Source organism: Ascidiella aspersa, chromosome 4, assembly GCF_963924565.1.
Source record: "Ascidiella aspersa chromosome 4, kaAscAspe10.2, whole genome shotgun sequence".
Lineage (NCBI taxonomy): Eukaryota > Metazoa > Chordata > Ascidiacea > Phlebobranchia > Ascidiidae > Ascidiella > Ascidiella aspersa.
This window is the reverse complement of record NC_139450.1, coordinates 4,777,945-4,800,439: the sequence shown is the minus strand read 5'-3', so window position 1 is coordinate 4,800,439 and position 22,495 is coordinate 4,777,945. Positions and strand designations below refer to the sequence as shown.

Genomic DNA, 22,495 nt, shown 5'->3' with positions numbered 1-22,495 from the left:
TTATTCCATACTATACTTGTTGCGATGACTGTATGAAACTCAGAGAAGACTATAAACAATAACTAAAACATAGGAAATGTATTCGTAAGGCGAAATACAAACACAGGGGCGCATTCGAGCATTAAAAAAGCGTTTTGTTTCTGCGTTTTTTTCTGCGTTTTTTTAGGCTAGTCAAATAGAACTGTTTAGTTTGCAAGTCACAGAAGAAGCTTCGAGAAGAAAATGAAGGTGATATGCGCCGGAACGTGCAAGACCGGGACCAAGACGATGGCGGCCGCTTTACGCGCCTTGGGCTACGAAGTGTACGACTTCATGGAGCAATACAACTACCTCGGATCCGAGTGGGAGCGCATCTTTAAGACGGGAGGAAGCACAGAAGATTTCCGCCGAATGTTTGCCGACGTCGACGCCGTAACCGACGCACCTGCTTGTTACTTTTGGGACGAAATCCATAAAGCTTATCCTGATTCAAAGGTAAGAGGTCAACTCCAGTCAGCGTGGATTGCTGTATAAAAAATACAGTCAAAATTTAACCACAGCACATTAAACAAACTATCAAACGATTAGTACGTTTCCGTTGAATATGGTGTGTATATTCCTGGTTGTTCGATAACCGTTTAAAATCGGTTTTCGGACGAAGATAGCTGGAAACTTGAAAACTAAATATTCTAAAACAGTGTTTCTCAATCTTGTTTCGTGACGAGCCAAACCAAACAGTTATAGGTATAACAACGTAGCTATCGTCTCTACTGAAATTTCCATAGGCTTGAACAAAGTAATAGTATGACAATAGCAATACTAAATTGTAATCCAATAAATATCGGTCATGTTTTCGTCGGCAAGTTTTTTAAAAGTTCGGAAAAATCTTGCTGGAAACGATTTCAATAAATCTTTTGTCGCGACCAATTTTCGGTCTCAACCCCCAGGTTGAGAAACATTGCCCAAAACCAGAACTGCGGAGTCGAAAAATAACCCAAGTCCAACTCCTGAGTCCGGCTCCGTGCAAAAAATGAACCTGATTTTGACGAGTCCCAAATCCGACTCCGGCCAATGGTGCGATTTCATGAAGTGCCGAGTCTGGTTCTGACTTTACAGCCTGAATTTCACCCATGTGCGAAAATGAATGTGTATATTCAGCAATCTACCCTCATAGGGATGTCACATAGTTCACCCACCCCAAAACATGGTTAGATCAGATTGCACAATATGCTATTTCACCATTCCAATTTACAGTTTGCGGCCCTATCAGTTTGGAAAGATGGTACTGCGTATGCACACGTCGGGTTCGGGACTCGGTAGTTTTATGCGGCCTTACTTGAGTCCCTGAGTCCGAGCAAAACAAATCGACTCTGCCAAGCCCCAAGTTTCGAGTCCTGTTCCGACGCCGCAGCCTTGCCCTAATGCAATTTAGATTTATTCTTAAGATTATTTTAATGACAAGAGAAGACGAGGACGATTGGTGGAAGAGCATGGAAAAGCAACTAGAGACTGACGAAACTCCTGCTATGAGGTTCTGGCTGTACTTTTCGCCAACGCTGTTTCGCTATCGACGCTTTTTAGGCAAACTAAGTAAGGATCTTACACCTCGTGTTTTGTGTGCTTATGTTAATGCGTTCTCTTAGTGTTGCAAAACAACTGATTTTACCCTTTTGGATTTTGGACCAACACATTTTACCCAAAATACCTAAATCAAGTAAAGTCATTTTAAAAGAGTGACTTAAATGCACTTAGGTGAAAACATCGACTCAAGTCATTGCAACACTGAATAAATATTGCAACAAAAGTTACGACTAATTTTTACTTCAGCGATTGCCATCTTTGGTTGTGACGAAACGTCGACCGCTTGGTTTGGAAAAGGTCGTTTTAACGAACTTCTGCTCAGAATGGCATTTCGGCGTCACAATGCTTGGGTCATCCAGGTATGACGTCATAATCTATAGGCTTTCAACCATGGTACACGCGATTTTATATTTCGTACGCTTATTCCATTTTCAAAACTATACTTCAACTTAAAACGCAATTAAAACAAGTTTTCTAAATTATTATCTATTTAAATAAATAATTACTTGACTTAAAGTATTAAGTAGTCGTAGGACGGTTTTGAGTGACAAGTCGTATGTAAATCAACGTTGAGTTGTTTTCCTTAGAACGCTCCCAAAGACAAGCTGCTCATTTACTCAGTCAAATAAGGCTGGGGTCCTTTGTGCCGTTTTCTCGAGAAAGACATTCCCTCAAAACCTTTTCCACACAAGAACAAAAGTGGAGAATATACCGGAGAGATATTTAAGTCAGACCCAACACTGATAAGGGCCAATCGAGAAATCTATTGTTCCTTGGCATTGCTGTCTTTGTTGGCTACGTTCGGTGCTTATAAGTTGGCAAAATATGTAAAACCTCTTGGTTGGTTTAAATTTGTTTAAATCTACCTTAACCAGCAAAGATTTTATACTTGTGGCCCATGGTCGACCACTGCTGAAAAACCGTAACTCATAAATTAATAAATACCAAAAGTGTTCCAAATGGCTTGTGTCTTTCTAATTTGGGTTTCATTTAGACAAGGACGTTTATATATACGTGGATAGGAAGAGTTGTTTCATACTGATAGACCAAGGTTTTTTTCAGCTGAAGCACCAAATAATTGTTTTCGTAATGCGCTAGTCAATTTTTTTTTAAATAAAATGTTCTATATAAATAAAAGTGTAGGCTATCTTTAAGAACTTTGGCGCATTTAAAATACGATTGCCATAAACCAAAAAAGCATGTACAAAACATATATCGGTAGGCCTACTCGCTTATAGTTGCCTAAATAATCGTGCGATTTATCTTATGCAATTTAATTATCGGTTGCCTGATTGTGGGAAATCCATACTCGGCTTTAGGCCAAGTTTTTTACTCCACATAAGCGCCCCTAAACCGGTGCGCACTGGTGCGCCATTAGAAGGTCGCCAGGTGCGCCGCAGGCAAAAGGAAAACAATATAATATACCGGTACAAAACATATATTTGTTGCCCTCGTAGGTATTAGGCTTAGCTCATTGATTTCACAGTACTTTCAAGGGGAACACACAATAATACCTACAAAGCAACAACATCTAAATCAGAATAAATGAATTAGGACAATCGATATTATAAAGCTAAATTCGCCTTAAAATTGTAGGGAAGATATGGGACGATTGAGTGACACCTGTCTGACATCAGCTGTTTTGTTGTTGGTGATTTGGCGCCCTGGTTTGTGCGGCGCCGCTCTTTTGGCACCGGATTGCTTGCCCCTTTTAAGGGTTAGAAAGTTAGTGATAAAGCTATAAGTGGGGTTAGATAAAAGGTTGTATATAGGCCTTATTCTGTCCATCAAAAAGGTCTCATTCCGACGTTAATATTGTTCTAAATTCGGTCTTAAGGCTGGAGTCCCTTTCAAGATATCTAACTATAAATCCTATGTAATAAAAAATTGCAACCAACTTAGGAGAAATATGCCAAAAAATAAATGTGGTCGCATCGCTCGCCAGGGTTTTGAAATGTCAGTAGGTGAGCCCTCAAGTAAAAGGGTTAAGAAACACTGCTATACGGGACGTTAACGTTAGTTTTAAAGTGATTGGTTCCGTTTATAAACATAATAACGTTTACATTTTCATTTATTGATATTTATTGTTTTAAGGAAAGCACAAGAGCCAAATATATACGTTTACATTTATGTTTTAAAGTCAAAGTGCAAAAGTTTCACTTGGAACTCACTCCCCAACACAAAATAATGTTAATTAGGGACTCCACCTGGTGCTTTTATCAAACACTGAACAAGTTGTTTTTATTTTACTTCTACTATTTGTTCATTTCTTTTTCTCGTGTGTCTTTATCTGGGTTGTATAACATGAGTTGCTTTCCGGGGAACATGTGCTGTTACAAATTTCTGTCGATTGATCGCTTTGATATGGCCAATCTGGAGTCATCGGCCTACTTTCTTTCCCACTGTCACACTGACCATATGGTCGGCTTGGAAAGTGACAAACTTGCAACTAAGTTTATGCACGATCCAAGGGTTAAGCTTTATATGAGCGAAGTAACGAAGGTTCTGTTGATGACGGACGGAAAATACGCTCATTTAAGACCGCACATAGAGACTTTGCCAATCGAAGAGCCCAGGGTATGTTTTGGTATAACCTACTGGTACCTTTAGGCTTGTGTTATAATTTATATATATTACTTCCATTGACTGGGCCATCAAAGTAGTTCAAATCTACATATAATCACTAATGGTGCAAGCATAAAAAAACAACCCAGGAAAATAGCCTATAGGCACTTTGTGAGACTAATTATCCGCCAACAAAGTTAATTAAATCAATTTTGGAGTAAATCATTAAAATTCTGCAACTCAGGAATTTAAATCTAGTACTATCACCACCCAAATGCTAGCCCAAACCCTAATCCAAACCAATGAATAATTGCGTACTGGTCAAATAGACACTTCCATAAATTAAACACGTGATATGTGGCCCAAATAACATTTTTTCATGGGTACCAATTTAAGAACCGCTTGTAGATGTTACTCCTAAATAAAATATTGCCATGACCAGACTTTATGTCTAGACTTAAAATGTTTTGAATTGATACATAAGGTATGCTGCATTCATATATGTGTTTTAACACTATATGGGATTAGCTGACCGGTTTTTGTTTTGTTGTTGCTTTTTAAGATGGGTTCTATAACATTTTGTTTATCCATGAAGATTTGATTAGGCTGATCGATTTGAACAGCATTTTTTTAATGCCGTTTTAGGCTTTTTATTTATAACTCTCAACCTCACCAATTCTATAGTTATCACATCATTTGTTGGACAATTTGAAAAAGTTTCCTCAATGGGTCAAACTAGTCACCATAAAATATTCACAAGCATTTTGCACCTTGTATGTAACCGTTCGATTTAAATAAAAATTGTTAAGTTGACATTTTTTGAAACACACTGTCTTTACTTTTTCTTATACTGTGCAATTGGATTTCAGTTAATTGCTTTTGAACATAAGAAAGTGAACTATGAGTTGACCATCACACTTTTACCAGCTGGCCACTGCCCGGGATCAGTAATGTTAGTAGTTGAAGGCATTTTATACTTTTATAATACTTTTTTAATTCCATTTCTCTATTTTGAAGGTTTTTGTTTGAGGGCAATCAAGGCACCTGTTTGTATACTGGCGACTTTAGGTTGCCTAAAGGCTCGGCAAAAAGAATAAAGTTTCTTCACTCAGGTTTGACAGTTTTCATTTGAACATTTCCATGCGCGGTTACATTACTAAAGTTGCCTTTAGGTGGGGCTAAAAAGACGATTGACCACCTTTATGCAGACACAACTTTCTGCATTCCCCAGGCCAATTATATCCCAGCTCGAGAAATGTGTTTGTCCAGTCTTATTAAACTTGTTCGATTTTGGACACTCAAGGGTAAGACTTTTTGTTAAGCATTAATGTGTCTATGTTAGTTATTCTGCATAAATAGATTTTAGACATAGTGATTTTGTCATAATTTAAACGAAACTTGAAGCATGTGCATAATTGTTTATACTAAATATAGTTACTGGATGCAGTAAGTCTAAAATCCCCTGTAAAAGGCAAGACAGTCGTTCAAAGGCAATTTTTTAGGCTTCTTTGTACTGGTTGTATTAACCATTAATTTTTTGCTTTTATATCGTCTTTTGCTTTTAAAATTCATTACACTGTTCTAAACTTTAGGAAGGAATCATATTGTTCGATTGAATCTAAGTGCCAAGTATGGTTACGAGTATCTCTATGAAGCTCTGTATCAAGAGTTTGGTGACAAAATATATTGCGCCAGGGCCAAAAACTACTCTTGCCTCCCAGACATTGCAAAAGTCCTGACAACAGATCCCACGAATTGTCAAATCTACGCTTGCTTCAAAAAAGAGGTAATGTCTTTGAAACCAAAGATTTCAAATACTTGATATTTATTCTGATACCGATACCCAAATTTTGTGGCAATAGGTATTGCAATCTAATCTGATACAAAATAAAGTCATTACTATGCTCAAATGAGCTAAACTAATCAAACTAAAAAGTGCAATATTAATTTATTGTAATTTTTGTGGGAAATTTGCTTTAAAAGGTAGAAAACTCTGTTTAATCGCGAAACATTCAATTTGGTCTCTGATAGGCACCGATACCAGCCTAGTATCGCAGTACCTTGCTAAGTTTTGAGTACCTTACTAAGTTTTGTTTTTAAGTCAAATGTAAGACTTTACACTAAAGAAAAGGGAGACTTTGCAATATTAAGAAAGCAAAAGAAAAGGATTGGAGCCAATGGCAGATTGATGATAACATGCCGTTGAACAAGCAACTTTGTTTTCTCAATGTCACCCTGAGCACTCTTTACTTCACACATGCTGCCCAACCGGAAGACATAGAAATCAAACTCAGCGAGACTTCCTATCGCCTTTGCTTCTCTTTTCATTCATCTCTGAGTGAGGTTTGTGCGAAGTAAATTGCTGTTTAAAAATTGGGGGACAACTATTCAGGTATTGTGTTTATTTTATGATAATAATCTATACTAGAGCAATATTTTCCCCAACCAATACTGTTAGAAAAACAAGTTAAGGTGATGTGTTTTCGATATGGATTCGCTTAAGCCCAGGATTTAATTCATTGCAAATTCACAACATTCTTCTATAAAACGTAATTAAAAAGCATGGCGTTTGTACCCCAAAAATTATCCTGAATTCCTTCCCTTATTTTTGTGGAGGTAACGAAGATTGTTCTACTAAAATTCTAACTGGAATATGATCGTCCTAAATCAAGTCTAATAGTCTCCACGTTGTTCTGTAGGTTTGCGTCTTTTTATCCATCAAAGCAGTCAAAAAGCATTAGGGATAATAGTGGTGTACGAAAAAAATCGCAAAGAAAAATAACCTGATTTCCAAACCCTATGTTTTTGCAATCCCAAAGGCCTTAAAGTTCTACTTGATAACCATCATCACCGTTGCTTTGTAGGTTTGCGACTTCGTGAGCTATCTGAAGCCGAAGTCTATTCACGCCAACGTCATTCCGCGTCCCGGCGAAACCTTTAAAACTGTCGAAGATCGTTTGACAAACTTATGTCGTTTAAATGCCCATCAACAGACTTCGTCTGACAAAAAGGTAAGTCGGATAGGGTCTTTGCGTTTTATCTGACAACCAAATATAGACAACTGGATTAGTTATCGTAGAATTATTCATATTCTAATTTCTAAAAAATCTTATAGAAAAAACTATAAATTCAAGAAAAAAAACTTAAAAAACAAATTCGTAAGCTCTAATTCTATTCCGAAATTTTTGCAACATTTGATGAACACGATAATTTTGACCACTTAGTAGAACGCAAATCATGCCCGGCTTGGTTGACAAATATTTGCCATAGAAATTCTTAATTTATTCCGATTTAATTGAACTAGGCTTGTTTTAGTTGAATTAATAACCCTTCGGAAACGCAATTTGGAAACTGACTGAAGATCGGAAAATAATTGCAATTTCTAGTTTTTAGTTTTCGCGAATTCGTTATCTCGATTTATATCCAGTTAAGCGGGTTTTAAATTTAAATTTAATTTTAGCCATTTGACAAAATTCCTACTTTTTCAGTTTGCTTGAAACCTTTGTTGGTTAACATGCAACACTTTGGGGCAACAAAGCGAATAATATAATTTATCAATTTTAACTGAAATCGAACTTTTTGACTAAATTGACCAACATCTTGCTGTTTGCTTCTAATAATAATTAACGAACGCACAAGAGTTTTGTAAATTTATCGTCCAAATAAGATCAAATCGACCAATGGTGGCATCGCGTAATACCGTTGGCCAATTTTACCAAAAATCCGTGCTGTACATTTTAAATCATTTAAATAAAACTGTTATTTTATAAAGTAAAACTTAACTTTTTCGAAAAGCAGGCAGTCTATCGTCCGCTCGGCCCCCTTGAACCTGTAAAAACGCAAGCAAAGAAGGCCAACGCTACAAACGGTAGAAAAAATTGCAGGCCGACGTTTTCAAACGATGGGGAATCTGATGACGATGAACTACATTTCGTTCCGCGCAAGAAAAAGGCCTGATAAGTCTCACTCAAAAATGTTTTAAAAAACGGTCTCTTAAATTTATCTATAACGGTCTCTAAAAGTCTACCTTACTTCTGTAACTAAAGCAAATAAGTATCTTTATCCAACACATTTTGAGCTTTGGTTGTTTTTACGAAAAACGGCCAATATGGTTCCGTGTTATAATTTATAATGTATATCTATGGTGAAAAAAGGAGACATATTAATAATGTCCGTTTTAATCATATGAACATAGATTTATTTTCGCAAAATGAATTTTTGTAAACCGCCTACCGTCTAATCAGGTTTGGAATATACACTTTATATTTTTTAATTTAAGTTTACTCTAAAAAAGTAAAATCAATCTCCTGACGTTGGCAAACTTAAACTTTATTGAACCCATTTAAAATTTTCTCATGTGTTATTTGCTACCAATGAAGTATTGTCTGTTTGGTAGGTTTGAAAATTAAATTACGCAAATATTATCAAATAATTTTACCAAAAATTCGTATTGAAGCAGTTTAGCGTTTATTCTTGATCAAATCGCCTGTGTTTTTTTATTTTTTGCTGTTACGAAGATCTATGCACCTTTAAGTTTTGTTTTTTTGCATGAGATTATTTTCGTGTTTTTTTGACAAATAAATATGGCGTTGTAAACTAACTTGTCTGATTAGCCGCAGAGTTTAAAGTATTTTTTAAGTGAGTCAAATAAGGTTTATTTTCTATCTCTTGATAATGAAAGAGGGTTGTTTCGCTGACTCTTAAATTAAACCAATAAGTTAAATTTCTCAACAGTCCGACTATTCGCTGGTATTTACATTTTTTGCGGGCTTAGGGTATAGCAGAATTCAAGCAAGACTTCTATATTTTCTAGCTACAATTCATATCAAAAGTGTACCAGACACCTTATGGCAGGGGTGGGCAACCTGCGACTGGCGAGCCGCATGCGGCTCTCCGGCATGTTTTTTGTGGCTCTTCTAGTTAAATCGTAGGATTTCAAAAAAATTGTAAAGGTTACCATGAGTACCGTTTATGGACGTTTCTCTCTTTTTCTTTTCTTTATTTAGGCCAGCATTTCGTTTATGACGTAACACTAGAGATAGAGTCCGAAGAGTTGGTTAACAAAAGACTGATATTAATAAATATTGTGTGTGTTACTTTGCTATTACCGTTATTACTGTGTTGATTATTACCGTTTTGTTATATTACAATTCTGTTATTATTGCGACTGGCCTTGCATTATTTACCGTTTTTGTATTGAAATAATTTTGAGGCTCTTTGATGCTTCTATTTTCTTCAAATGGCTCTTCCATTGAATACTTTTCCCTACCCCTGCCTTTTGGTTATTATCAGAGAAGTATATAGCTTGTTAAAAACTAAATACGAAAATACAGCAGAGGATAAAATACGATTCGGTTTATGGTCGTCATCGTCATAATAGTTCAATTATAACGTTTTTGCGTCGATTTTAACAAGCTTGATCTTTCCCTTTCAGTGAGCATTTCGATGTTTAATGGGTCGTGAGGTTTGACAGCTATACGTAGTTTGATATTAGGAGTGGGCAACTATTTTTTACAACGGACCGCGTAAGGCCGGGTTAAAGTAGGATCTCACAAACACACAATATCAAGTCATCTTAAACGCTGTAAAGCATGTAAGATTAGGAAAGCCTTTAATACGCTAGGAGTTGTGCGCAAATATGCACATAAAGTCTAATTTAAAAAATGGCAAAAACAGTGTCGCGCGAAGCGAGAGAAAATTGCGGCTATTTGGTTAAAAGACAACTTTAATTTAGATTTAGAGGGAGACGTGACGCATTAAGCACAGATAAAATGTATGTACAGTGTTAGATTTACCTATCGATATTTATAATGCTGTGGGGGCCATTAACCTAACAGCTGCAAAGTAACACAGGAAACGCGTAATAAGTTTGCTCAAAGCATAAAAAACGCCGTGAGGTTTGTAGTATATGTTACTTATACCATATAACGACCATATTACAAAACAGTATGACTCGGACAAACGTGAAAAATAAAATTCATTATGTTAAATTGAAAAGTAATGTAAGTCGGAATGTTTTTGAGATTAGAAAACGGTTCGGTCATTGATGCTAATGTTTTACCCTATTTGAAAGACAACACACGTTAAACGAAAAAAATTACAAAGGTTAGGCAAAGTTTGGCAAATTTTCCTTTCAATAACCGTCCCTGTCAAAAAGGGCCCTTTGTCTGTAAAGATGCATAGCAAAGCGTGAAACATACGAGATAGAAAAGTGAAGAGCGAAAACAATTTCTGTTTCAAACCTTTAAACAGGTAAAAAAAGCGTTCGGCAAGGTCATGACCATATCTTTCCCTGGAATAGAAGGTGTGTATTTATGTTACATTTCAACGTAAAAAACACCTTGTTTTACTTATGTGCCTTACTTACTTCACAGTGAACATTCCTAAAAAACACGTCAGGATACAGTTGCAGATGTGTTATCAAATTAGAGAGGAAAATTAGCAAAAAAAGTGTCTATTAAGCCGCGGCCGGATTAAATTGCTTGCGTGCCCTATTTCACCCAGGTCTGTTTTATTTGGATGAGATTTATCGACATGAGCAAGATTGCTGGAAAATGTGAGAAAATTGCGAGAGCACTACGCAGACATGGCTCATTCAAGGTAAATCCAAACTTATTTATGTCTGATCAGTGTTGCGTACACTTAACTTAAAGCTTACAATAGGTAAAAAATGCTAAAAAATAAGGTAAAAACGTTCAGCAAAAAATCAGTTGGTCGCCAAAGCTTCTTTGTTATTACGCTTAGCATTTAGGTCGCCGTGAAAAAAGGTTGAGAAACACTGTTTTAAATGAACGTTATTACAGCTATCGTCTTAGGTTTTGTCCACTTTAGACTTACAAAAAGTTAGTGAAAATAATAATTGGATCGCCAAAGCTTTGCTGTTACACTTACGCTTGTTATATGGGTTGCCGCAAAAAAAGGTTTGCGAAACACTGCTTTTGGTGTTAAAAAAACAACATACAAAACAAAACCCTTTCAATCAGTGGAAGGCAAAACAGCCTCAATGCTCTGTCGTTTCGAAATCGAGCGTTGCTCAGCTAACTTCGGTGACTGGTTTAACGGCCGAGTTGATGCTCGGGACTCAATTGACCTATGGCGCCCTCCCGAGTTGGCCGACTTGGTTCCAGTGGAACGCTGGCCCGTGATGACGTCAGGGGACGCTTGCACGTGTTGACCTTGAACGTTGAACTTGTCGCGTGAAGGTGACCTTGACTTTTCGCTGCGCGGCGTCGTGGATGGTGCTTTGTATTGCTGTGGAGATGAAAAGTAAAAGAGTGATTGACTTCGAACTACGTTGGTTCAAAACAGGTTTGTAGAGCCAGAGTTGGACTCGGGTTAAGGAACTCAACGGAGTTGGTTTATTTAGCTGGAGTTGGACTCGGGACTCGCGGAGTCGGTTCGTGGTCTGAAGTCGGACTCGGGATTAGGGACTCCAAGGAATAAAAAAAAAGCCACACTGGAACTCGGGACGCGACATAGTCAGTTTATTTTTTGAAAGCGGACTCGAGGTTAGCAACTCGGAACTTAACAGACATGGGCTTATTTGGCCTTAGTCGGACTCGAGACTCGATTGAGTCGGACTCGGGACTCGACAGAATCGGTTTGACGGAAAGACTACCCGAGTCCCGAGTACGACGCGCGCAGTAGCTAGGACCCGATGCGCCGCAGTGGTGGGCAATTATTTTTAGCCGCGGGCCGCATGAGAAACCTAAAATATTGTGGCGGGCCGGGTCAAATATAGGTTCTAAAATACATAGAATATGACGTCATACTCTGACCGTGTAAAACAAATAATCAACCAATTTGTTATTACGTTTAGAGTTGTGCGAAAATGTGCAATTTAAGTCGGATTTAAAGAAGGTCACGAAACGTCGCGACTATGTTTGTTTGAAAATGCAAACTTTAATTTAGTTTTAGATGGTACGTGAAGCATTGAGCACCGACTAAAAATGTATATTGCTTGATATATTAGCGTTTATTAAGTTGTGAGGCGCGTTGACCCAAAACTTAAGATCAAAATACGTGAAAATTTCGTACGACAAACTATAGCCTATATGTTTTTTCTTCTTTTTTAAAACTTTAAGTTACCGATGTGTTTACAAAAAATATATATGTTAAGTATTAGGCCAAGTTTGTTAAACATGCGTTGGAGAGAGTGCCACTGAGCAGAGGACGCTATTTGTCTGTGAAGTTTCCAAAAAATCGCGTGGAGCATACGAGCAACACAGAAGAGATTCGCAAAAAAAAAATTCGTTTTAGCATTTAGAACAGGCTAAAAATCGAATTTGGCGGGGTCTTGACAAGATCTGTCAAACTTGCCCTGGTTTTCGCTTAGCCTATATGTATTTTATTGAAAATAATCCGCGAGCCGGATTAAACTGCTTGGCGGACCAAATAATCGAAAAAAACTAATACTTTTGTTTCAATACCACAAAATTTCAACTTTGGCTTCAGGGATTTCTTAAAATATAGTAAAAAAATCATTAAATAACAAACAAATAATCGAAAAAAACTAATACTTTTGTATCAAACCCATAAAAATCTCACCTTTGGTTTCGAAGACTTTTTGGGTGACGATTGCCTCGATGGGGGCTGGGTATTCCCCTTACTAACCTCTGAACCTTTACCCACGCCCCCGGAGAGCCAGGCCTCCTTCACAACCTTTCTGACGTGGGGCGGGTTCACGGGGGGCTTTCCCGTAGTCGGGGGTCCGCGGTGGTTCCCCGGGAACTTCAGGCCACTGCTGGCGGGGGGACGAACGCTTGTGTGACCCACGAAATCTAGAAAGAAGTTCGCCAAAGCTTTGCTGTTATTTTCACGCTTAGTATTGGGGTTGCCGTCAAAAAGGCGTTAATTATGACTCAAAGCTTTTATTTATATCCGTTGTAAATAAATAAAATTGTAACTGCGATTGAACTTTTTTTTTTAATTTTATTAAAAATATTTATATATAAATAATAGATATATATATGTATATAATTGAGTGGATACCCCTGCTATAAGAATGTGAATTAGTTACTAATTATTTAAAAATAATACATTAAATATTTTTTTTTGGTGCACATTAAAAAACAAAATAGAATAAATTTCAAAACTAAAAATGTAAACAAAATGGCAAGAAATTTCAAACAATATTAAAATCATATTATTTAAATCGTGAATAACATCACACAAATAACGTCAAACATATGAGGTTAAACACTTTTTAATATTCGTTTAGAAGCACTTAAAACATAAATTAAATTCTTTTAAAATACATTTTTCACAATATTTTTTTAATATCCAAGCCGGATTTTACTCCATTCAATTCGCGACCTGTCAAGTTTCTTTGCACATTACCATTTCAAAAGTGACGTCACAATACATAAAATAAAGTACAAAAGGTTGAAATATCTTTTTGATACGGAGTAAATAAATTTGAATTTTTAGAAACTGAAAAACTACACAAAATTTCAAAAAAATTGAAACACAAAAATTGAAACAATTTAGCCGAATTTAATGCCATTCTTCAATTCACAACCTGTCAAGTTTTTTTTACACGTGACCAGTTCAAAAGTGACGTCACAGTACCTGAGTCGCTCTCGGCGTATGCCTCCTCCCCCTTGTAGATCTTCAGGAAGGTCCTCAGGGGGTCCTGGCGGGGTACGTAGAGCCCCAGGCGCGAGTAGGAACGCGAATCCATAAAGTGCGAACAATTGTAGCGGGCTCCGATGATAAACGAATGAGGGGTTTCCCCCGTGTGGCAAGGGATCGGCATCAAACTGAAGGAACATAAAAACGTTACTCATTTTAATATTGAACGCGGAAGTGTTAAACGGTCAATTGGAACCACGGGAATTTTAAACGTTTTTTTGGCAAAATATATTAATTTTAAGCGTACGTAGATAAAACACAGATATCTCAAACGTAGAACCGCCTTTTTTATTGATATTTTTTATATTAGGAAGAAAAGTAAAAAAGTAAAACTTATTCCAAAATGAGCTCAGCGTGGGATGAGAAATTTTTCCTCTATTTTATTTGTGGAGTGAGTAATAGCAAGTTGAAAGTCGTAGTGGCGTTTTTTCATGGTTTAGGGACAAGCAGAAAAGCGTTAAACGTCAGACTGATAACCGTAAATATCGTAAACGTCACATGACAAAGACTGAGAAGTAATTAAACCGATAACACGGAAAGATCGGATGTTTTGTTGTTTAATATCTCATACGACGTCGACCACCTGTATACATTGTTTGATTGGCACATAAAAATATTCCGCTAAACTTACTCTTTATTTAGATGTAGTGGCTTTGGCTTCATTTCTTTTATTCCTGTGAATAAACAAAAAAGCAGTTTTGTAAAAAACATAATCCCAAAAACGTGTTGAGTTCCCAAAAAATTCTAAACACATTGTAAATGAAATACAGTACGATTGGTAAAAGTAAATCGAAAAGACGAAAAAATGTGGCTTTTTCAATATAAATCTCTGATTTTTTTTGTTATGCAGTAAAAAAGTGGCGTTGTTTGAAGAATGCAAGAAAAAAGCAAAATCACAGAAACATTACAAACTGAATATTTAAGTAAAAAAAAGTTGAAGGCTTATATATCCACATGCTCGCTAAGACGCATGTAACTGATGCAAAAACAATAATAACTGAAGGTCTGCGCTTCAAAGTACGCTGGGCGTAGAACCTAGTTATTATTTTTTTGCATCAGTTACATGCGTCTTAGCGAGCATGTGGATATATTAGGCTTAATTACAATTTGCCTTTATATAGTGCCGCTTGATTTCCCTTAATATTTAGAATGTTTCTTGACAACAGTAATAGCCAATCATTTAGAACAGTTTTTCGCGACCTTTATTTGGCTTGCGGTACCCTCGTACTTGTGCTAAGTGGTTAACGGTAACGTTACAATCAACGAGATTGAAACAGCACTTTAACTGTGTAACAAAATTGATACAACCTTTTTAATTTTTGGCGTTTTTATTGTTCACAAAAATTGTATAAAGAAGCTTGCCAATCGAGCAAAAATCGGAATCCTAATAAATTTGAAATATCTCCCGGCACCCTTGAGTGTTAAAAATGGCACCTTAAAGTGCCGCGGCACGCCGGTTGAGAACAACTGATTTTGTAAGATGAATACAGACGGTTCGTAAAAAAAAACAATCAAATAACATTGCTATTACAAACGTTTAAACATTTTTCTTAAAACCAATACGAGACTGCGAGCTTTATTGTACAACTCCAGAAAACGTATGTTTAAAAAAGGCATTCTATTTATAACTTGTCATTGGGAATTGTTGTGACGCGCAACACCATACAACTTGCCACCTTATTAAAACAGGCTTTCGTGACTACATCCAGTTACATAATGCGTGGCACAGACTGATTTGGTTCAGTGATATTTCACCAAAGAAACACAAACGCAAGCTTAACAGGGCTTTTGTTTCGAGATTTCGCCGCCTATTGTGTTTTGTGAATAAACGTGTTGAATGGAGAACTCGAACAAAGCAAAAGTTGTTTCATCAAGATGCCGACTACGCACACTCTTGGGAAAGATTTCAAGCGCTATATGCGTTTGGTCGGACAGCTTTCCTATAAAGTTAATGTGATTTTTTAACTTAAATTGAAAATTAACCAGCGAACCAATCTAAACAGAATTTATGCAGCAACTTGATGAAATGTTGCACTGAATATGTGATAATGGAAATCACCTTGACCTTTACAAAATAAATGTCCAAATTAGTAACCGCAGATCTTCTATTTAAATGAAATGTACTGACGATGCCTTTAGTGGCGAAATGTATATACTAGATATTTTTTTTATTTTTATTAATAGTTTCTGACCAGAATTGCTAGCTTTGCTGGAGTATTCTGCAGTAACTTGTTAAAATAGGAAAACAACAGATCAGTTTTCCCTCTCAGAAATTATTATTACCTTGGTATTTGATCGGCAACAATACCACCCTATTATCGGACGATTACCGATACTAGCACATCAGATATCGACTCTGATTGAAAAATATAGGACATCCGTACGGGGAAAAAACTTACGCTTAAGTTGTAGTTTGGTATCGTTGGAAGGCACAACCGACATGTTCTGACTGCGGTGCTTCTCCCTTAATTTGCTGGCTCGTGTCAGGCGACTTTCCTTCGCTGAACAAGGACGATTCGAAGCCTGGGAATTGTTTGATAAAACGTAAAAATACAGAATGTTGGTTGTGTTTTTTGCAAAAAAAGAATAATAACGCAGTGTGGTTGAGATTTGCTGCAGAAAAGTTTTGGAAAATTTTTTCATGAGCTTCGGCCAAAAAAATATGCTTTTTCGAAGTTCTAAATATAAAATTCCGATATCAAAGTCGACTTTGTGCTTTTAATTATATTATGGTACTTTCGGTTTAATCCAATAGCTTTCCTAGATATTTGATACTTTAAAAACATAAAAATTGTAAAATTTTTGAACCATCATTCTGGTTAGGTTAATAAGTAACTGAAAAATTTATTCTACATTTCGTATATTATGTGGAAAAGCCCTTCTGGAATCGTACTAACCAACGACAACGTCCACATTACATAGTACACCAGATGCATTAAGGAAGGCTATTACCGATATCAGTCGGCCTAATCACGATTATCAAAATATATACATAAAAAAATTCTTGATAAGACCGATTGATATTGGTGAGCCTTTGTAGCATTCCGTTAAGGTTAATAAGTTTAGATAAACATTTCACACCACATGAACGATTAAGTTTTAATATATTTTTTTTTATAATAATTGCAAACTTTAGAATTAAGAATCTAATAAGGCTGTTCGACAAATACATAATTTCTGCATGTTTGACATTTTTTAAAGTGCTAACCTGAAGATAGGAGTGCTTTCTACTTGGTCGGTAGTACATCTCCCCGTCGATAATAACCGGGGCACTTTTGGTGGAAATACCCGACAGGGGGCGCGATTCTGGGGGGCGACGCTGTTCTTGCTGGATACAACAAATATAAATGTTTCAATTAAGACAAAAAAAACAGCTCCTCTGGCAAACTATACCCCTTGTCCGGAAAAATGTGTGACAAACCTACACTTCCAGCCATACACATGATGCTTTCCTAAGTTCAGAATGTATTTTGCTTATCTTAATAAGAATATCAAAGCCCATACAGAAGTAGTTATCATTTTGAACGTTTCAAATACTATGTTCAGAATGCATGGCAAAAATAAATCAAAACAAAATAAATCAAAATACAGTCCCCTGGCAATTGTTGTAGTGCACTAAAGTCAAGTCAATGACTTAAGTCATTACAACACTGCCTATATTAAAAACATCTCCTGTTTTATTAAACATTCTAAACTTTGAGTTGTACTTTTTAAAAAAGCATTTAATACAAAAATTTCAGAATAAAAAGTATGATATAAATCATAAGTTAACTCTAACCTTTGACATGGGGAGAAAATTTTCAGAGAAAAGTGGGGCTTCCCCGCTATGCTTGTGGACTTTTTTGTTTATCACTGTCACCCACCCTGGGGCAAGGGAAAGCCCCTGTTGAGCTGGGGATGTGTGTCGGGGCTGCGATTGTAGCGTGGCATTGATCGAACTTTCAACATCTGGTCGGTCGAAGGTGTAAGGCGATAGAGGGTGGTCTTTGCGACCTACAACATAAAAATTGTATTAGGCAAAAAAACGAAAGATAAGTTTATAAAAAAATAAATAAATTGTGAACAACAACTTTAAGTGTTTTAAAACAGCATCAATCAGTTTTGCCAAATGATCAATAAATGCTCTTTTTATTTTTTTTACAAAACTGTTTAAAAAATTCAAAGTTTTAGGCATAACAGTTTTTAGAAAACAATCATCACGGAGTCCGCAATAGTAAATGCTGTATACGAAAAATAATTTTATGAAAATAAATAAAATATAAAGCATAACTTTAAAAGCTTTCTAAAAAAATAATCAATATAGTGTCGCTAATGATCATCAAATGTTCCCATTTTTGGTAAAAAATGTGGAAGTTTGGAATACAAAGGTAGGCAAAAATTTAGTCAATGCTGCCTTTGAAAGTTCAAAAATTTGGATAAATTCTAGGCTGTAAAAATATAAGCTATTATAGACATATCTGTTTTAGCCTTAAATACAGTTAGCCAATAAGTTCCATACTATGCCAAATAAGTTCCATACTATGTTCTGTTGGTATTATTAGGCTGTCGATAATTAAATAACTGAGTCGGCAATGTTTCACCTGATTTTGATGGGTCATTTTATAACTCTATCCTAATGTTTAAAATACATAGGATAACCAATTCGGCAATTTTATCACGAATTTATAGAAGGTAATAGAATAAATAATTGCACAATGGAACACAATGATCTATTTTTTACCAGTAAATAACTAAAATTTAAAAGATTTTTAGATAATAAATATTGCTTTTCTTTTAGCGGCAAATATATCGGAGGTAGTTTTATTTTGACAATATTTATGATCAAGGTATTTAACAATTGCGAATAAAATTAATCGAAGATTAAAGATAGAACTAGCTGCAACTAAAACCTAATTTGAGTTTACACTAAAAAGTATACCCTTACCTAAAATAGGAAATAGGTCTTTAATAAGTGGCAGCAAAACAGTCATATTACTCAGAGTATTGGCAGTGTCAAACTCTACAACCTTTACAAGGACTTTCTGAACTGCCAAGCCACTTTTCTTCAGGATTTAATCTTCACAGAAAAGGCTTTCGGCATAATCACAAAGGAAAACAAGATTTTCCATGGCAGCCACTTATTGCCAAAATACTGCTGACAATGGAATTACAAATTTTCATCATGTACGTAAGCACAGTTGGGTGCTCAATAATGGCCTTTTGTGCACCAAACTATTCAGTGTGGTGCCTTGAGCAGCCTTATCACTAATACGTTAAATTATAGATTTAACTAATACAACATTAAGTAGTTATTGTTATAACTCTCACTGTTTAACACTTAACATTCAATTTATATATAATATACTAAACAAAATAAGCTTTTTCGACTTGGTTTAGACATTGGTTCTCCAGTTTGTATATTTCTAAAATAAGTTATTTCAAACACTTAAAATATTTGTAAATCAAGTATATTTACATATTTTTATAGATATATATTCAAATAAAAATATTAATTTTCGGTAATGTCTGTTATCTTTAATTTTACTTTGGATTCCAGCATGTTGCTCTAGTAGAACATGTTTTAAACAAATTAGTGTGTTTACAAATAAAATGAGTATATTTGCAATGTATATTGAAAGTACAAGTCTTTTAAAGTACATAAGCATTTTAAAGTCTTTAAAGTCTTTCAATGCTTCAAATGTAAAATTCATACATTTCCACGTACAACTGGCCCCAGAAAATATCCCAATACCAATTGCAGCAATTGTACAATTTAGAAGTTGACAGTAAAATTTCTGCCCAAAACCTTTGCGCCTAATTCCATGTACTATAAACCAATTATTTTGTAAAACAAACTTATTTTATTTTCAACAGCCTAATCTGCTTATGAAAGGGTAGGGCCCTATTATGTAATATAGACTGGTCGGGGTGTTTATTGCCCTGGCTGTTTATTGTACATTACTAAAAATAAAAAATAAAATAAAAAAATAAAAATATATATAAAAATTTAGTTCAGATAGACTGTTTAAAAAAACAGGTATAAAACAAAATATTTTCCTAAAATTTTAAAGAACTATATATTTTGCCTTATGAATAGGCATCATCAGTTTTCTGTAAAATTTTAAGAAATGATTTTACGTTTTATACCTGGTTTTGTAAACAGTCTAAACATCATCTGATGTGAAAGCATGAATCTTTCTTTTTTATTTATTATTCAAAAGTGTTTCCACTTGTTTCAGAATCACATTGAATACACAAACTAACCCGATCTTCCATGTTCAGCCAAACTCTTCTTTGTACCAGTTAAAGTCAGATCAAGGTATCGTTTGAGAGCCTGTGCAGTTTTAGTGGTTCTCGACGGTTTGTTTTGCGGAAACTTCTTTCCCCAAACCTGGCTTCTTGGTTGTTGAACGAGTAGCGTCATCTTTTAAACTGGACAAGAAATAATTTCCCATTAGCTTACTAAATTGTCTTGAAGGATTCAAATGGATGAAATTGTATGCATTTATCTTTATATTATTCAAAGCATTTAAAAAATAAATAAATACAAAATAAGGTTAGGCAGTATAGGTAATTTAACCTTTTTAAATCCCAGATTGCAAAGGAATATATACTTTATAATAATTTTTTTGCGTTTTTCAATTTCTATTTACTTGTCTTGTTCAGTTTTCGAGTTACTTCTAAAAGTTTAGGCCCAAAACTGTAGACATTGCCACAGTAATCTATTTAAGGATCAGAAATCAGACAACAATTAAGCGCTTAGGGGTAAAGGGCAGTGTTCTTCGCAAAGCACCAGGGTGTCAGGGACTATACAGAAATCCAAAACGGGGTTCCGAATTTGCAACATAGGAAAATCCCCTATGCCGTTAATGAATAATGGTGTCATAAAATAGTGACGGATAAGACGTTCTAAAATAGTGATTGTAATATGTCATACCGGCGGTAGAGAATCACTGCACCAGAGTATCTTAACTTGGCCCACACAAGGACCTTCTTAATTATATCAAGTTGCATACTGTGAACTGTGCTGATATAATTGTAAGTGGCATCTCCTTGCTGCTAACTTGCTCCCCTGATCTATACTTTAATACTGGTCAGTCGTTCATCAATTATTACAATTCTAACCACTTCCTTAAATCGTGCTTGGCTCGACAGTTAGTGACGCAACCTGAGTTTGGAATCAAAAGAAAGCATCAATTAGAACACCCTTCAATTGAATTAACAATAAGTTCAACCAACTAAACTTGAACCATACAATGCCAGTGGAAAGTACAAATTGGTTACCAAAATTATAAAATTTAAGACTGTGACAGCTTTGTCTATATAAAATAGTATGGGTACTATTAAAGTTAAATTTGCGGATGTGAATACAGGAAATACAATCTGCCTAATATGTGTGGATTTGAAAAACAAAACATAAATAATAATACAATGTTATGTGACCATCAGGCACAATAAAAAAAAAACATTTTTGTCTAGGGGATATTCATTCTCCCGTATTTATTTTCCCTTGCCATTTCAATCTTGACAACTCGTTTCGGTACTGTACATTTCGTTACCGTCAAAAACAAAAAAAGTGGAATGATTTTAGACCAGTGCCCAATTACTCAATTTCCCCCGTTTTTAAAGCAGATTCTGTACAAATAACTTTAAAGTAAAATAATCTGTACACGTCATTTACCACTTTTAAAAATATTAGTAAGAATACAATACTTACCGCGATTAAGAAGCCAGTTAAGGGGCTAAAGCAAACAGCAGGTTGAGGCGTAAAACTTAATTGTTTGTTCGTTGTTAGGTTGTTTACACTTTTTACCTTGGTTGCGTGCGACTAATTTATCCGCCCAACTACAACTTTTTGTGTACAAAATAGCACCAGTGGACGTTTTCAGTTGAAATTTGCATTGCAAACCCATTTCATAAAAATAATGCTAAAGTACAATGGTGACTTTTAAACAATTTACAAGTTTGCAAGATAAGAATATATTGAGATATTCAGAAAGAAGGAACTTCTTGCAAGGGCTGCAAAGTCGGTTAACAACAACCTGAGTTCGAGTCCCTAGTCTGGCTCCGACTCTACAGTCAGTATTTTGCCCATTTACGTAACACAAATGAGTTGGATATTCAGTAATCCACTCTCAGGGGTGTCATATAATTCATCCACCCAGCAAACAAACTTGGAAAATCAGTATCGAAACTTGGTACTGCGCACGTCGGACGCGGGTAGTTCTACGTCGTCTTACTCGAGTCCCAAGTCCGAATCCGCAGTCTTGCCTTCTTGTTAAATTTATCCGTTATCAATACGGGAAACCTTACTTTTGCAAGAAAAGCCCTTGTTCGACAAATGTCATAAAAAGAATAGGGAAACAAGAAGCGTAAATGCATTAATTTGTTAACATGCTTGAAATACTGCGTCTCGAATGTGATTTTTCTCAATCTAGTTATCCAAAGTAGTTTGGATTAAACAAATTGACTCGACTCGTGGCGCTTCGGACTTGACTTTAAAATAACAAATCTTAAGGCGTTATAAATGTGCCGAAAACGCAGCTCACATATTTAAAAATGTTTAGAAATTACTCTTAACCAGGGGTGGGCAAGCTTTTTGAACCACGGGCCAAATTGTTTTTTATTTTTGATAAGCGGGTCATGTGGCTAAATGAAAATACAATAGTGTTAAGCTACAGTTTATTCGAAACATTAGTTACAATATTTAACATGTTTCTGAAATTAAATGACACGATAAACAAAACACGGCAGTCTG

At 35.7% G+C, this 22,495-nt stretch overlaps 2 protein-coding genes and 1 pseudogene across 3 annotated transcripts; 2 read left to right on the top strand and 1 right to left on the bottom strand.

The window, feature by feature from the left end:
* Window positions 1–222: 222 nt before the first annotated feature.
* Window positions 223–3,176, top strand: LOC146146767 (uncharacterized; annotated as a pseudogene).
* A 688-nt stretch (window positions 3,177–3,864) lies between these two features.
* On the top strand, window positions 3,865–8,700 carry LOC146146766 (protein artemis-like). 2 transcript variants are annotated; one of them, XM_083387292.1, is made up of 8 exons: window positions 3,865–4,137; window positions 4,995–5,077; window positions 5,143–5,237; window positions 5,298–5,429; window positions 5,718–5,911; window positions 6,277–6,468; window positions 6,990–7,136; window positions 7,924–8,700. In XM_083387292.1, the coding sequence occupies exons 1-8, from the start codon at window positions 3,865–3,867 to the stop codon at window positions 8,080–8,082; spliced, it is 1,275 nt and encodes a 424-aa protein (XP_083243418.1). In that variant the 3' UTR covers window positions 8,083–8,700. The 2 variants fall into 2 exon arrangements, with proteins under 2 accessions (XP_083243418.1, XP_083243417.1); XM_083387291.1 differs by having other exon boundaries at window positions 7,921–8,700.
* A 2,081-nt stretch (window positions 8,701–10,781) lies between these two features.
* On the bottom strand, window positions 10,782–21,528 carry LOC146146765 (uncharacterized). The gene is made up of 9 exons (XM_083387554.1): window positions 21,455–21,528; window positions 20,002–20,169; window positions 17,537–17,751; window positions 16,967–17,086; window positions 16,158–16,281; window positions 14,390–14,432; window positions 13,696–13,886; window positions 12,673–12,905; window positions 10,782–11,376 (listed from the first exon to the last, which is right to left on the bottom strand). Exons 2-9 carry the CDS (start codon window positions 20,159–20,161, stop codon window positions 11,101–11,103), a joined length of 1,362 nt encoding a protein of 453 aa, XP_083243680.1. The 5' UTR covers window positions 20,162–20,169; window positions 21,455–21,528; the 3' UTR covers window positions 10,782–11,100.
* Between the last annotated feature and the right edge of the window lie 967 nt (window positions 21,529–22,495).

What these genes read in the sequence shown, in the direction of transcription:
- LOC146146766 (XM_083387291.1), top strand. Translation starts at nt 3,865, where the DNA reads ATGAGTTGCTTTCCGGGGAACATGTGCTGTTACAAATTTCTGTCGATT. An exon ending in TGCCAATCGAAGAGCCCAGG is followed by an intron (nt 4,138 to 4,994) that starts GTATGTTTTGGT and finishes ATTGGATTTCAG; the next exon opens with TTAATTGCTTTTGAACATAA. An exon ending in AATAAAGTTTCTTCACTCAG is followed by an intron (nt 5,238 to 5,297) that starts GTTTGACAGTTT and finishes AGTTGCCTTTAG; the next exon opens with GTGGGGCTAAAAAGACGATT.
- LOC146146765 (XM_083387554.1), bottom strand. Translation starts at nt 20,161, where the DNA reads ATGACGCTACTCGTTCAACAACCAAGAAGCCAGGTTTGGGGAAAGAAG. An exon ending in ATTTTCTCCCCATGTCAAAG is followed by an intron (nt 17,087 to 17,536) that starts GTTAGAGTTAAC and finishes TGTTGTATCCAG; the next exon opens with CAAGAACAGCGTCGCCCCCC. An exon ending in GAAAGCACTCCTATCTTCAG is followed by an intron (nt 16,282 to 16,966) that starts GTTAGCACTTTA and finishes AACAATTCCCAG; the next exon opens with GCTTCGAATCGTCCTTGTTC.